Source organism: Lipophrys pholis (genome assembly GCF_963383615.2).
Source record: "Lipophrys pholis genome assembly, chromosome: 7".
NCBI lineage: Eukaryota > Metazoa > Chordata > Actinopteri > Blenniiformes > Blenniidae > Lipophrys > Lipophrys pholis.
This window is the reverse complement of record NC_137638.1, coordinates 31,334,045-31,347,936: the sequence shown is the minus strand read 5'-3', so window position 1 is coordinate 31,347,936 and position 13,892 is coordinate 31,334,045. Positions and strand designations below refer to the sequence as shown.

General features: G+C 44.7%; 1 protein-coding gene across 1 annotated transcript in view; it reads left to right on the top strand.

Moving 5' to 3' along the window:
- fras1 (Fraser extracellular matrix complex subunit 1) overlaps positions 1 to 13,460 on the top strand; it is a 442,407-nt gene extending 428,947 nt beyond the window's left edge. The window contains exons 70-73 of the mRNA XM_080467793.1: positions 749 to 915; positions 9,261 to 9,466; positions 9,911 to 10,057; positions 10,288 to 13,460. Of these exons, the coding sequence (XP_080323919.1) occupies positions 749 to 915; positions 9,261 to 9,466; positions 9,911 to 10,057; positions 10,288 to 10,860 (1,093 nt within the window). The 3' untranslated portion in view covers positions 10,861 to 13,460. The remainder of the gene's footprint in view (positions 1 to 748; positions 916 to 9,260; positions 9,467 to 9,910; positions 10,058 to 10,287) is intronic.
- The last annotated feature ends 432 nt before the right edge of the window (positions 13,461 to 13,892 follow it).

Sequence of the window (13,892 nt, the reverse complement as noted above, 5' to 3'; positions counted from 1 at the left end):
GTTTAAAGGGAGAATTAAAAACTGGTATCACTAAAAAGAAAATGTGTAAAAGTGAGTTTTAAGGATCTTTTTGAAGGAAGGCATGGATACTGCCAGCCTGATCTCCCGAGACAGGCTGACACAAAGTCCAAGGTTCCTGATGGAGAAGGTCAGGTAACCTTTGGATTTCAAACTGGACTAGGTTCTTGTCAGAGGGTCTGAGTCTGGAGGCTAGGCTCAGACCTGCTTCAAGAGCAATAAATAAAAGTGATGAACAAAACAAAAACTGAATATAAAATGAATTTGGGTCTAAAAAAGAACCCTGTTGTACACCACATGTTGTTCTGGCTTTAGAGGACTTTTGGTCACCCACGGTGCTGCTGCAGTGATCACCAACTTTAAATATGTTTGAAGTAACTCTTACAATGAGATAACTGGATTATCCTCATGTACAATTTTACAATGCCATTGTTAGATGCAATCGTTCATTTACTTTACACTGCAATATCAGCATTCTGCACATTATGCTGTTCATTCAGCTGTCTCTGTTTTATATGGACTCTACTGCCTTTACAACCTCCACAGTAACTACTGGTACTGTTCATAATCTGCTGCTTCATCAATACACCTTTTTGTTTTTCTGTGTGTTTTTTCTTTTTCTTACTCTTTTTTTAATGTGCTGCTCATTGCCCACCTTAATTGCCCCTCATGGGTAATTAAAGTGTTTTCTGGTTCTGACGACGTTGTTGAACTTGACGTTCTCCGACAGGTTTCTTGTGCCGATCGCCTTCCAGCAGACGAACCGTCCCGTCCCTGTGGTTTACTCCCTCAACACCGAGTTCCACCTGTGCAACAATGAGAAAGTCTTCATGATGGATCCAGCCAACACTGATGTCTCCATGGCTGAGATGGACTATAAGGGAGCGTTTTCAATGGGTATGACAGCAGTCTCAATAAACAGCTCTAGCATTCCTGCTTTGGGGGGCACATGCAGAGGAACAGTAGCGCTTTACAGGTTATGTTTCCAAACTAGCATTTTGATTCAAATGTTTGTTTTTTACTCCCTCACACTGTTTAGGACAAAAAGAGTAATGTTTTTATAATGGCTGGATGTGTCAGAGACACCAAGGAAACTAAAGCCTTGCTTTCGGGCCAATTTGAACACCTCTCCTTTACAGAAATGATCACTCCCAAAGGTTTTAGGTTTCTCTCCGGATGTTATGAGAAAGTAAGTTTTAAAAATTGCACCAAAAAGCATGAAATTAATTTCTATACAGAGCCTCATTAAAATTATTTGAGTTTATTTCAAAGAGTTCGAGTTTAAAGAGTCTGTTTAGGCCCCATTTACGCGACAACATTTCACGTGACAACACAGATTAGTTTTGAAAAAAAGGAGTGCGTTTCCACTGCAGCACCGGACACACTGACAACGATGTAGTCAATATGCCAGGCCACGGGAAACCACGCAGACGTGTGCAGAGAACAATACACTGTTAATATGAACAAAATCGACAGAACCCGAAATCCATATGGACTGATGACGAATCGGATGCTATCAGGGAAGACTCTCAACTATTAAACTACCGTTATGGAAGATAAAACTAGAATACGGAATAGAATAGGAGCGCTCCGCTGCCTCTAGCAGTCTCTGCAGGAGGGAATCGCGGCAGTGAAAGAATCTTTGCACCTTGGGATAAAACTTTCAGGGATACAGTGGATCCGCACACCAGTGTCGTGTAAACAAACCCCCAGAAGTGAAGAAGGTTTTGCAGAAACACTCGTATTCATTGTTGTGTAAATGGGGCCTTAGTTTAAAGAGTCTGGTTTGGGGCGCTAGTGAGCAGGCTATGGAGTAGACGTGCATCGCAAAGATCTCTGTAACAATCCTACTAAAAAGCGATAAAACAGCACCAACTGGAGTAAACTTTAGTTGTTTTTTTTTTGTTTCATTAAATTTGAGTTAAACATTTTTTTATTGATACTTGTACAAGTATTCATGGCTGGCAAAGCACCAAAGACCCACAGTACCATATCCTCTACACCGAGGCCCAAGCACTCCCGGCTCGTCCCCGCGTGGTGGAGATGACATGGTGCTCGCTACTGACAACTTCAGGCAGGAGTTGCTGGCGTTGCTATACCAGGACATTGGACATGCCGTCAGACAAGAGATAAGAGAGGTGCTGGAGAAAGAGGCGGCAGGGCTCAGATGTCCAAGCGGTAAGGACTGAATTACAGTCATGCCAGAGCTCTATTACTAAAGCGCTAACCTTGCTATAGGAGACCACGAGGAAAATAGAGAAGAGCCTGTCCTCTGGCTCGGACGACGTTGTGACACTTTCAGCGCCAGGTGAAGCTCCTCTACAGCCAGTCAGACTTTCTTCAAAACAAATGCGTGGACCTCGAAGCAGGATCAAGGAGGAATAATATCAAGATTGTGGGAGTACCAAAGAGGCTATGCAGCTTTGTCACTGTGGTTTCAGCGCTTTTACAGAAGGCGTTCTACACTATTCCACGGACTGCAAACACACTTCGCCTGGCCAGAGAGAAACAAACAGGTCAAAATAGATGGGATGAACATCTCTGTCTACTCGGATTACACTACGCGAGTGGCCAGGACTCGGGCGGGTTACAACGCGGTGAGACCGCAGCTCCGTGGACTACAATATGTCCGCTATGGCATACTCTACCTGGCTCGGTTCAGGATCACTCACAACAACCAGGAGTGGAGGAATAGAAGCCAAGCTTAACCATTTGGAGATAAAGTGTACCAGACCTGCAAGGACAAGTTTGGCAAAATTACCTCCCCAAACAGAGAGCTGCCTCATGAGAGAAGGGAAGAAGAGTAAAAGAGATCATCCAGCTGGTACAAAGGTGCCGACAACTTCGCAAGAACTAGAGGAAGGCAACACAGCCAGAGAAAGAAGCTCTCAAAGCCCTGTGGGAGGAGGTTCGGCAAAGGTTGGCCAGGCTTCGCAGAGCTGAGTGCATCCGGAAACGCAGCAAGCAGAAGCAAAAAGAGCAAGCTGCCTTCTTCAAGGATCCTTTCAGGTATGCCAGACAACTGCTGGAGGAGTAGAAAAGTGGGAGGCTCAAAGTCACCAAGGATCAAATGGAAGCCATGCCAGAAGGCCTTAGGAACACCAGGGTATGTGCCTCGGCCCGAATCACCAAAGACAGAGTTCAACACAATGCCTCCAAAACTCAGCGAAATCAGACAAGTCATGATGAATGCAAGATCTTCTTCCACACCCGGTCGCAACGGAGTCCCCTTCAAGTTGTACAAGAACTGCCCCCAGTCCGAGAGCTGCTATGGTACCTAATGAGAACTGCCTGGAAGCAGCAGCTGATTCCATCAGAGTGGCCATGTTCATCTCGAAGGAAGTGAACTCCAGAGACATCAGCCAATTCAGAAACATCGCCCTGCTGAACATCGAAGGAAAGATCCTCTTCTCCATAATGGCCCGAAAGATGACCATCTATCTGCTTGAAAATGGCGACATCGCCACTAACTGCCAGAGTCCCAGGTTTCCCAGGGTGCGTAGAGCACGCTACAATGATCTAGGACCAGATCCAAAAGGCCAAGCGGTAGAAGACAGATCTACGTGCCATCTGGCTTGACCTAGCCAACGCCTACCGATCAGTTTCACACAGGCTGATTAACTATGCCATGGAGTTTTTCTACATGCTTCCCTGCATACAGAACATGATCACAGCCTACTTCAGTCACTTGCAGATGTGCCTTGCCCTCTAAGACTTTACCACCGGGTGGCAGCAACTACAAGTGGGAATTGCTATGGGTTGCTCCATTTCCCTAATCTTGTTCGTGGCAGCCTTTAAGATCACTCTCATTGGAGCAAGACAAATGGTCGGAGGGATCAAGCTACCATCTGAGCAGAGACTACTCCCACTGAGGAGCTATATGGACGATATCACCAGCCTCCTTTAGACAGCACCATTTACATCACGAATGTTAAAAAGGGGCTGATGGATTGGGCGAGAATGAAGATCAAGCCCACCAAGACTTGTCACTCGGGGATAATTCCACCACCTTCGTCGTCAGGGGAGAGGAAATTCCCCTCCTGTCTGAACAACCCAGCAAAAGCCTGGGGAGGCAGTACACCGCCGACCAGTCTGACAAGCAGATGGGGAGGACTGTCACAAAGCAGCAAACTGACGGCCTGTAAAACATCGACCAAAACCAACTACTCGGGAAGTACAAAGTCTGGTGCTACCAGTTCACTCTTAACAGGAGGGTGTTGTGGCTACTGAAAATGAGTGAGATCCCCTCATCCACCGCAAGCAAGATGGAAAAAAAAAGCCAACTCTTTCATCCGAATGCGGTTGGGGCTGCCATGATGTTTCTCAGAAACAGGCCTCTTTGGGAAGAACAAGCTCCAACTGCCCCCGCAGTCCATAAGGCAGGGATATATGCAGAAGAAGTCCAGACTGGTCCTTGAGTTGAGAGAATCCATGGCTCAGTCAGTAAGGGATGCCAACATCAAAGCCTCTACAGACCGAAAGTGGAGCGCTCAAGTATAAGTCCAACGTGCCATTGACAGACTCCAGCATCAGGAGATCACTGGCAAAGTCCAGCTAGGAAGAGCAGGACTAGGATGGGAAGAAGCCTTGTGCTTCTGGTCCAAAACCAACTCCAAGGAGAGGAAAGAGATTGCTGTGGCGGAGGTGATGAAAATGGAGAAAGAGCGCCACAAGATCAAGGCTGTGTCACAGGGCCATCAAGGAAGCTGGACAACTTGGGAGGGACTTACCAACCAAAACCTCACTTGGTTAGACCTGTGGAAGATTCCACAGGCAACACTTAGCTTCCTCATTCGCGCTACCTACGACACATTCCCCTGCCCTCACAACCTGCACCAGTGGTTTGGTAATGAGGAATGCTGCCACCTTTGCAATGCCCAGAATGCAAGCCTCCAGCACATCATGTCAGACTGCAAGATCGCGCTCTCTCAGGGGCGCTACAGGTGGCGTCACAACCAAGTTCTGAGGAAGCTAGCCCATATGCTGGAGAGGTGCCGACAGGATAACAACAAGTCATCACTGGCAGCAAACCACAACTTTGTCACAGAAGGTGGGGAACGAAGCTATTTCAGGCCAAGAGAAACACCAAGACCCTTTTTCTCTGATCTGGAGTGGGACATGTGGATTGACATGTGGCAGAAAACTTCATTTTCCCACGGAGATCACCACCACATCCCTCCGTCCTGACATTGTCGTTTGGTCGACTAACACAAGGCTAGCATACCTCATCAAGCTCACAATCTCTACACTGCCATTTACCCTGTTGGGGTGGGATGTCACACCTGCATCCTGCAAAAGGCGAATGGTTGACCCCCCACAAAGCCCCAACCATTTGCCTTTTGCGGGATGCAGGTGTGAATGGCGGAAAGCAGAGAAAGAATTGGCCAAGGAGGTGGAAAAAGGCAGCTTTTGGCTCTGGCTGAGGAGGAAAGACAGGTGCTGGGGAAAGACCAACTCGCCCCAACATCAGCTGCAGGGGTAACATCCATTAGCTGCAGGGAGTGACAGGAAGACGTCCCTGTCACTGCCCCGCCACCAGGAGACCTAACCAGGATTAAAGGGGCGAAACGTCGGTGAGTGGTGGTTCCATGACCCCGCAGCTGACCCATAAGCACGGGAGAAGGTGCGACAGGCAGAGATGCCCAGCAGGAAATTACACCTACCTGTATGTTTACTGAATAAATAGTACAGGCAATAAGAGCCCTGGTCCTGATGGATTTCCCATAGAATTTTAGAAAACATTTGCATCTAGGTTGGCGACATTCTTATGTTTATTGTTTCACGAAATTACTTCAAACAGAATATTGCCTCCCACTATGACACAGGCAACTATATATATATATATATATATATATATATATATATATATATATATATATATATATACATAATCCAGATCAAACAGGGTTTATACCAGGAAGACAGTCATTTTACAATATGACACGTATGTTCAATGTGCTCTATTCTGACTCCTCAACTCTGCAGGTGGAGGTCGTGCTCAATGCAGAGAAAGCATTTGACTGAGTCGAATGGGAGTACTTGTTCATGGTGCTTGACAAATGTAGCTTTGGTCCCTCTTTCACCTCACTTGTCAGGATACTATACACATCCCCAACAGCTTCAGTATGCACAAAATCCACTACATCCGACTATTTTAGGCCGCATAGAGGAACACGACAGGGATGCTGCCTCTCACCATTCTTATTTGATCTAGCCATTGAACCACTGGCCACATCCTTGAGAACGAATTGCTGTTAACAGTAGAAATCAAACGGTCTCACTATATGCGGACGATCTTTTACTATCGAGAGAAAATACAGTGAAATCAATCTCAAAACTCATAAACACTCTACAAAAATCTTGACAACTATCTGGTTATTGTCTTAATCTTTCTAAAAGCTTGCTTTTTCCCATAAATGAATTGGCAAAGTCAACTGATTATCCTAGCTGTCTATTCAAATTAGAAAAAAAATATTTCACATACTTGGGCATAAACGTTACACATGTGTATAAGGACCTCTCCGATTTTAACTTTAAAGCACTGATAGAAAGGACTAAACAGGACTTCCTAAAATGGTCAGCCCTCCCCATCTCGCTTGCAGGAAGGGTGAACACAGTGAAGATGACAGTGCTGCCACGATTCTTGTAATTATTTCAGATGGTTCCAATCTTGCTAACTAAGGCATGGTTCAGACAATTATACAGTCACATCACCCACTTCATCTGGGACGCTTCCTGTCCACAAATTAAGAGAGCTTCATTAGAGATGACCAAGAGTTTGAAGGAACTGGCCCTACCTAATTTCTTATATTACTACCGGGCAACCAACATTTCTAAATTTAATGACTGAATATCAATGCATGAAAATGGGACAGGACCAACGTGAGCTGCAATGGAACTTGATTCCAACTTGCCAATCTCACCAATGTCCATACTAAGTACCACCCTGCCTATCAATGCAAGCCTGAAAAATCTGGGACCAGTTATTTGGAATTCTAATAAAATATGGCTTCAATTTAGAAAGCACTTTCACTGAACTAATACAATCACTCTTCTCCCTCTTGTACAAAATCACCTGTTTCCACCATCCCAAATTAACAACGCTTTCAAAACATGGCACAGAAATGGATTGGTTTTTATCAAGGATCTTTTTGTAGATGGCACATTTGCCTCTTTCAAGTCACTACAAAAACATAATTCTTGTCTGCAAATTAGCCTTTGGTTAGATGACTCATGGACATGGCATCGGTTGCTATCGTTGTAACAATGCTCTCTGCTCTGTCCCTCTTAAATAAACTAATAAAAAAAATAATATCCCTAAAAGTAATTTTTCCGCAGCTTGGTCAAAAAACACTTCCATTTCCCACACTTACCACGTAAAAATGTACCGAATGTTATTCCGGAGCGTGACCCCAATGGAAAGAAGAGGATAACCAAGGCATTACAAGAAATTGATCCACCATCATTCAGTGGCACCAAAATGGCATGGGAGGAAGATTTAGGCATTACAGTCTCAGATGAAACATGGCAAAATAGTTTGGGATGTATACACACTACATCTCTGTGCATAAGACATGGTCTGATTCAATTTAAAGTGGTACACCGCTTATACTACTACAATTCTAAACTGGCCAGTTTTTATCCTGATACTAGCCCAAGATGTCCAAAATGCAGCCATGATCCAACTACTTTAGGCCACATGTTTTGGACATGTAAGTCTTTGAGCAGCTTTTGGATAGAAATGTTCAAGGCCATATCCTATAAACGTGTAGGGATGCACCGATCCACATTTTTTCACTTTCGATCCAATCCTGATACCCAAATTTGGATATCTGCTGATACCAATACTATTTCGATACCAGAGCTCTGTTTGCTTTAATATTATTATTATCATTATAGTTGATTTTATATGAGACTGTAATAAACTCCTCTCTACAGGCAAGTATGAAATGTACAAATATATGCATGTATTGTCCAGAAAGGCAACTTGAGGTTAGTATAAGGAAGAAAAGGAAGCAGTACAAACAATTTTTGTTCATTTTGGACAATGTGGTCATCATCTCATATTAAACTTGTTATATCTTAAAAACCTCAGAATCACTTTATTAATCCCTGGGGAAATTCTTTAGTAACGCAGCACCAACAGAATGTTTCCAGCTCTAACGCAGCTCCAACCATTGGGACTATTTTCACAGAGTTTTGCATGGAGTAGGACACAGCTTCACGGAGGTGTGAATAATCTGCTGACAGCTTGGAGGAGCTGCTTTTCATTGTTTTGACACTGCGGTCAGTGCTGTTCTCCTCGGCGAGCTGGTGTTTTAAACGGTGACGTCTGGTTGCAGTACAACGGCTTTGCAAACATTGCGCGTTGCTGCGTTGCTTTGCGATGTTTTGAGCGTAAAATCAGTCCAAACAGCAACATGTTGTCATGAAAAGTTGGATAGCACAGTGCTGCTACTTTAGCATGCTAGCTGGCTGCAAACTGTGGAATGGATTTCCTGACTCATTACTCAACGTCTCATTGAGACCCGCCTCCATTCAGGAAATCCAGTCCACAGCTTGCAGCCAGCAAGCAGAGCAGCAGCAGGGAAACACTTGTGGAGTCATTTCAACTGGGTCAATTTTTTCCTTTCTTTTCTTTTGATGTTTTTGTCTTTTCTTTTCTTTTCCACTGGCCTTGTAGGTGCCATTGGAGTAGGTGTGTTTCTATTTGTTAACTGTTCATGTTTGTGTGCAAATGAAAAACAGTTATAAAATTCTTTAAAAAACAAAGAGTCTGGTTTCGTGTAAAGTGTCCAATTTAGTTTAAAGACACATGGCATCGCAGTAGCAGTATAAAGAAGAAAGAGTCCCATCCATCTTCCCACAGCTCTTTCTCCAAGCTGCTCCCAGACTAAACCAGAGATAGAATCTCTCCAGTGAGTGTGTGAAAGACCCTCCTGAGTCCGATGCTGCCCCCAGAACCACGAGTCCCTCTCCAAATACAAATCGGCCTCGCCATGGCCTCATGTCACATTTTGCTTGAGCAACCTTTACAGCCACGGTCCGGTCTAAAAGAAAGTTAAAGTCATGACTGCAAGTAAAAATTTAAATCTGTGTAATTTAAACACTTTCTGATTTAGGAGATTCAGTTTTCAGTCTTCTTTTATGGTTTAAGAAATGATTTTTCCATTGCTAGTTTCTTTGAGAGGATGTTAAAGTTTGACGGTGTTTCCATTCTGTGACTTTGCTGACCCCTACAGGTCAGACACTGTATGGCCGGGTGTTGTGGAACCCCGAGCAGAACCTGAACGCAGCCTACAAGCTGCAGCTGGAGAAGGTCTACCTGTGCACTGGCAGGGATGGATACGTACCCTTCTTCGATCCGACCGGGACGCTGTATAACGAGGGTCCGCAGTACGGCTGCATTCAGCCCAACAAACACCTGAAGCACCGCTTCTTACTGCTGGTACCGACTCACTACACACACCTGAAGCCTCTTACTGCTGGTACCGACTCACTACACACACCTGCTCACATCCACACATGCAGCTGGAAAACCGTCATTCCTTTCGCTGCCACTGAATCTGAAAACACAATAATTCTTCAGATCAGGCTCACACTTCCCTCGTCAACGGTAAAGAATTCATTTAAAACATTTTCTTCATTACACACAAAAACAGATCATAAAATAATTAGTGAACAGATGAATTATCTTTACATGTACAGCACAAATTCAAAATGAACGCATTTCAATTGCTAAACAGTCCAAATCATTTCAGACCTGGTTCAGGTTCAGGTCTGGTCCTGGGACACGTCCAGTTCATGGTTCAGGTCTAGTCCTGGGACAAGTCCAGGTCCAGGGCCAGGTGTTCTGCCCTCTGTTCACTCTCTCTCGTCATTCCCCCTGCAGGATCGGAAACAGCCGGATGTGCGCGACCGGTTCTTCCACGACGTTCCGTTCGAGGCTCACTTTGTGTCGGAGCTGCCAAAGCTGCAGGACATGGCGGCCATGCCGGGTGTGGACGGTTTCACCGTAAAGGTTGATGCTCTTTACAAGGTGTGTGAAGCTGAGCAGCTATCCTCTAGAGCTGTTGGAAGACAACTTGTTTTGTTTCTGCCTGTGAGAAGCCTCTCGTTGGACACATCAGGCCAATAAATGACCACTTAGTGTTTTGTTCAGTATTGTGATGTGACCAACACATGTTGGAAGGGCCTTCACGCTGGTGAACATGTCTTATTCTTCTGCAGCACAAAATTAAGCTGTTTCTGTTTGGGTGTGGTTGGCAGGTGGAGGCGGGGCACCAGTGGTACCTGCAGGTGATCTACGTGATCAGCCCGGAGTCCCGATCCAGCCCCAGAGTCCAGCGCTCTCTGACCTACCAGCTGAGCCGCTCCAGACGCGACCTGGTGGACCACAGTGGCAAGCTGACTCTGGATGAGTCTCTCATCTACGACAACGAGGGCGACCAGGTGAAGAACGGAACCAACATGAAGTTCCTCCGCCTGGATGCTGGGCCTTCCGCCTCCTTTAACGCCCATCTGGGCAGCTCTGTGGGCGGGGGTGTGGCAGCTGTCACCCTGCTGGTACTGCTTCTGCTGGCCTCCTGTTTCCTGTTTCGTCGCGCCGCCAAGAAGAAGCGCAGCAAGGCGACAAAGACGTACGAGGACTATCCGCTCAACACCAAGGTGGAGGTGTGTTTGGACAAGTGCGTGGAGAAGAACTTCAGCACCAAACACTGCACGGTAAGAAACGTCAACATCCTGAACCGCAACCAGGAACCCACCGGCAAAGCCAAGGTCAAGCAGGTCAACCTGGAGGTCAAACTCCACAACAACCTCAACGACGGCACGGAGGTCTGAAACTCGGACCGCCACATCAAGAAAGTCAAGGAAAAAGAGGAGCTCATATAGAATGCCTATTTTCTCAAACTAAGTTTGTACTTCACTGAATGAAAAGTTTGTAATGTATTTTTATACCACTTTGGAAAAGGAACGAGTGCGACATGCAGGAAACTGGGCTACCTCAGGAATCCACACTCCAGTGAGCTGCATGTGCCAGCCAAACAGCTGTATCCCACACAACCATCTGCATCCACACATCTGGATCCATCCTGCACATGCTGAGATCTTCTGGCTGACCTGGAGGCTCAGAGTTTGTTTGGTAGTAAAACCTGCTGAATTTAGTCGTTTCACTGTTACAAGTGGTTACTGTGGAATGATAGCTGGTGTAGAAGTCAAAACATTATTTTCCTTCAGAATTTATCTCAAAACTCTACAACAGTCCAGATCTCTAAAGCATTGCAGAGGATTCCTGCTAAAAATGTATATGTGCCCAAAAGCTGAAAATGGCTTTCCCCGCAAAAAAAATTTGGATCGGTAAAACCGTGCGTACGCACATCTGCAAGGACTTTCCTTTTATAGATCACAGTCCACCTGTCAGGTTGACAGTTCAGATCCCGCCCTCAACACGCTCACTGTGTAGCATAAATGGTCAATGCAAACTGCCTCGTCAATATATTTGCATCTCAATTAGCCTGTTGATTTCCAGCATTTGATGCTAAATCCTGAAAGAAAAGATGAAGAAAACGAATTTTACAGAGAGCGAAATAGTCATGGAGGAGGAGGAGGCCAGGAAAATTATATTATTTGGTGTCAGAGTAGTGGAATCACTAATAAAAGAAAAAAACAAGCGATCGGCAGCATGTCACCAGGCAGTACCCGAGGATACCGCTGGACCCCAAAACAGCCCCCATGGTTGTGACGCCACCGTGTGTCAGAGTGTTGGAGAGGGAAGGAGACATATTTAGTGGAGACCACAGTGGACCGACAAAGTTCAGGTTTATCTGTTTAGTAAATGTATGAATTAAATATTTGAACAGGGACTTGTGAAAAGGCTCAGTGGAATTTGTGTTTATCCTCAGTCACTCAAGAGGTGGGTGATGATGAGGAGGTTGTCTGTCTCCATCACCGGTGGGCTCTGCACTAGTTCATCCAGTGCACATGGCGGTTCAGCGCATCCACACAGCAGCTATATGCAAGGCTGTCACCGCGCAATTTATGTGCTTAGACTGATTGTTACACACTTTGTCACAATTGATAATAAATCAGTTCTATCCACCGCTCTGTATCGTTTGAATATGTGAAACTATGCCATTTGAACATGGTGTTGCTGATTCAGTAGAAAACACATCTATATAGTATATCATTATGTGGATCTAGAAGTCTAATATTTGAAGATATTAAATGTATGAGAGGAATCTCCACCTCACCCTCAGTGCCACCAGGTTCCCCATCTCCAAAATGTGCGTGCGCAAGGTTCAAAGTTTGCATACCGGTACGCACATTCTCCCGCAAAGTTAATTTTTTTTAGATCACAAAGTTTGCATGGGAAGTGGCAAACACGTCTTTCAGGATCCGTTTTGTGCTTCAGCAGCCTTTATAAATGAGGCTCCAGGTCTGCACCCACATGTGGCTCCATCAAACATTGACTACATAAAGTACAAATAAACATTTCTTTGTCATGTTTTGATTTGCACATCAGACAATCTTTGATGTATAAGTCACCTTCACACTGCCAATCACTGGAGTGAGCTGGCACTGAAAAAAAACTCACTTATTTGTTTGATATGGACGGAAGCTGTCCAGCAACAAATTGGCTAAAATGGGAATAAAAGCGGCCCCCCAGCTGCAGGTTTCACACTCCTGCTCTCGAAAACACTGAGAAAAAAAAGTGTTTTGTTTTGGAGGAACTAGTACACCAGCTACGTCAGGATTTAACACATACTGAGCTGGAATTAGTAAAATTACAGATCAGAAAAAAAAATGAAGCCTCATCAACCTTATCATCCTATTTGTTGTTCCTCTTTATTTGCTGGAACGTGGCTTATTGAATCACATTTGTACATATTGAACTGACGATTTTTATTTGAAGCCAGATCCCAGTTTTTTGCTCTTGGTTTGTACTCCAACAGCTACAAACATTAGGTGCCACGCAGTACTCTTCCTTATGAATTTTTGAACAAATTATTAAAGTGATAGTTTTCTTCTTTTGTATTTGGAGAGACACCCGTCCACACGACTGCCTGCTTCAGCCTTACTACTGCATGAACGGGGTGTTTTATACCGGGTGTTTTATACCTGTCCTCATGATCTGTCTGTTTCACTCAGAATATTATTTTATTCACGTTGCCTATTGTGTTACCCTTTATCATTTACTCACCATGTTATTTGTCATTTTTAAATGTGAGATGTTTGTTTGAAAGCACTGCAGAGACAGACTGGTCTCTGTCTCTGTCTCTGTCTCTGTCTCCGCTCCGCCTCCCGTCCACTTTGTGCCTATGAAAAAACACCAGGGAGGAGAATCTGAGTGAATCTGTGTGTGTGTGTGGCGGGGGGGCACAACACTGCTATAAAGATGCCTGTATTCTGTGCCTTCTTTCAGTAATAAAATGTATCTGAAACATTCACTAAGCTGGTTTGTTTTTGATCCCTTTAATTTATCCATCCACCTTCTTTTCCTTTTATTCCACATGGATCTGCATATAGAAAACCAAGAAGCTCAGATGTCTCTGAAGCTTCGTCCAGCTCTTCTGGGGGTTTCCAAACCAGAGGCCGACCTGGAGGGTCTTCTCTTGGTGGGATGTGCCTGGTAAACCCAGAGAACCAATGAAGACAACCATTCATCCTTATGAACCACCCTAAACATGATTACAGTTTGTGTAGATGAATTGCACTGAATTTAAGAGTTTTAGATAAAAAGTTCAAATACCTGTATTTGAACTCTTTTGGTGTGTCTACTCTGCAGGGTCCAAACTGAGATTTACTGAAGCTCATATCTTTTTTAACCACCTTCATTGTAGTTGTGAGAGGTCATAATTAAAGTATTTTCCGTA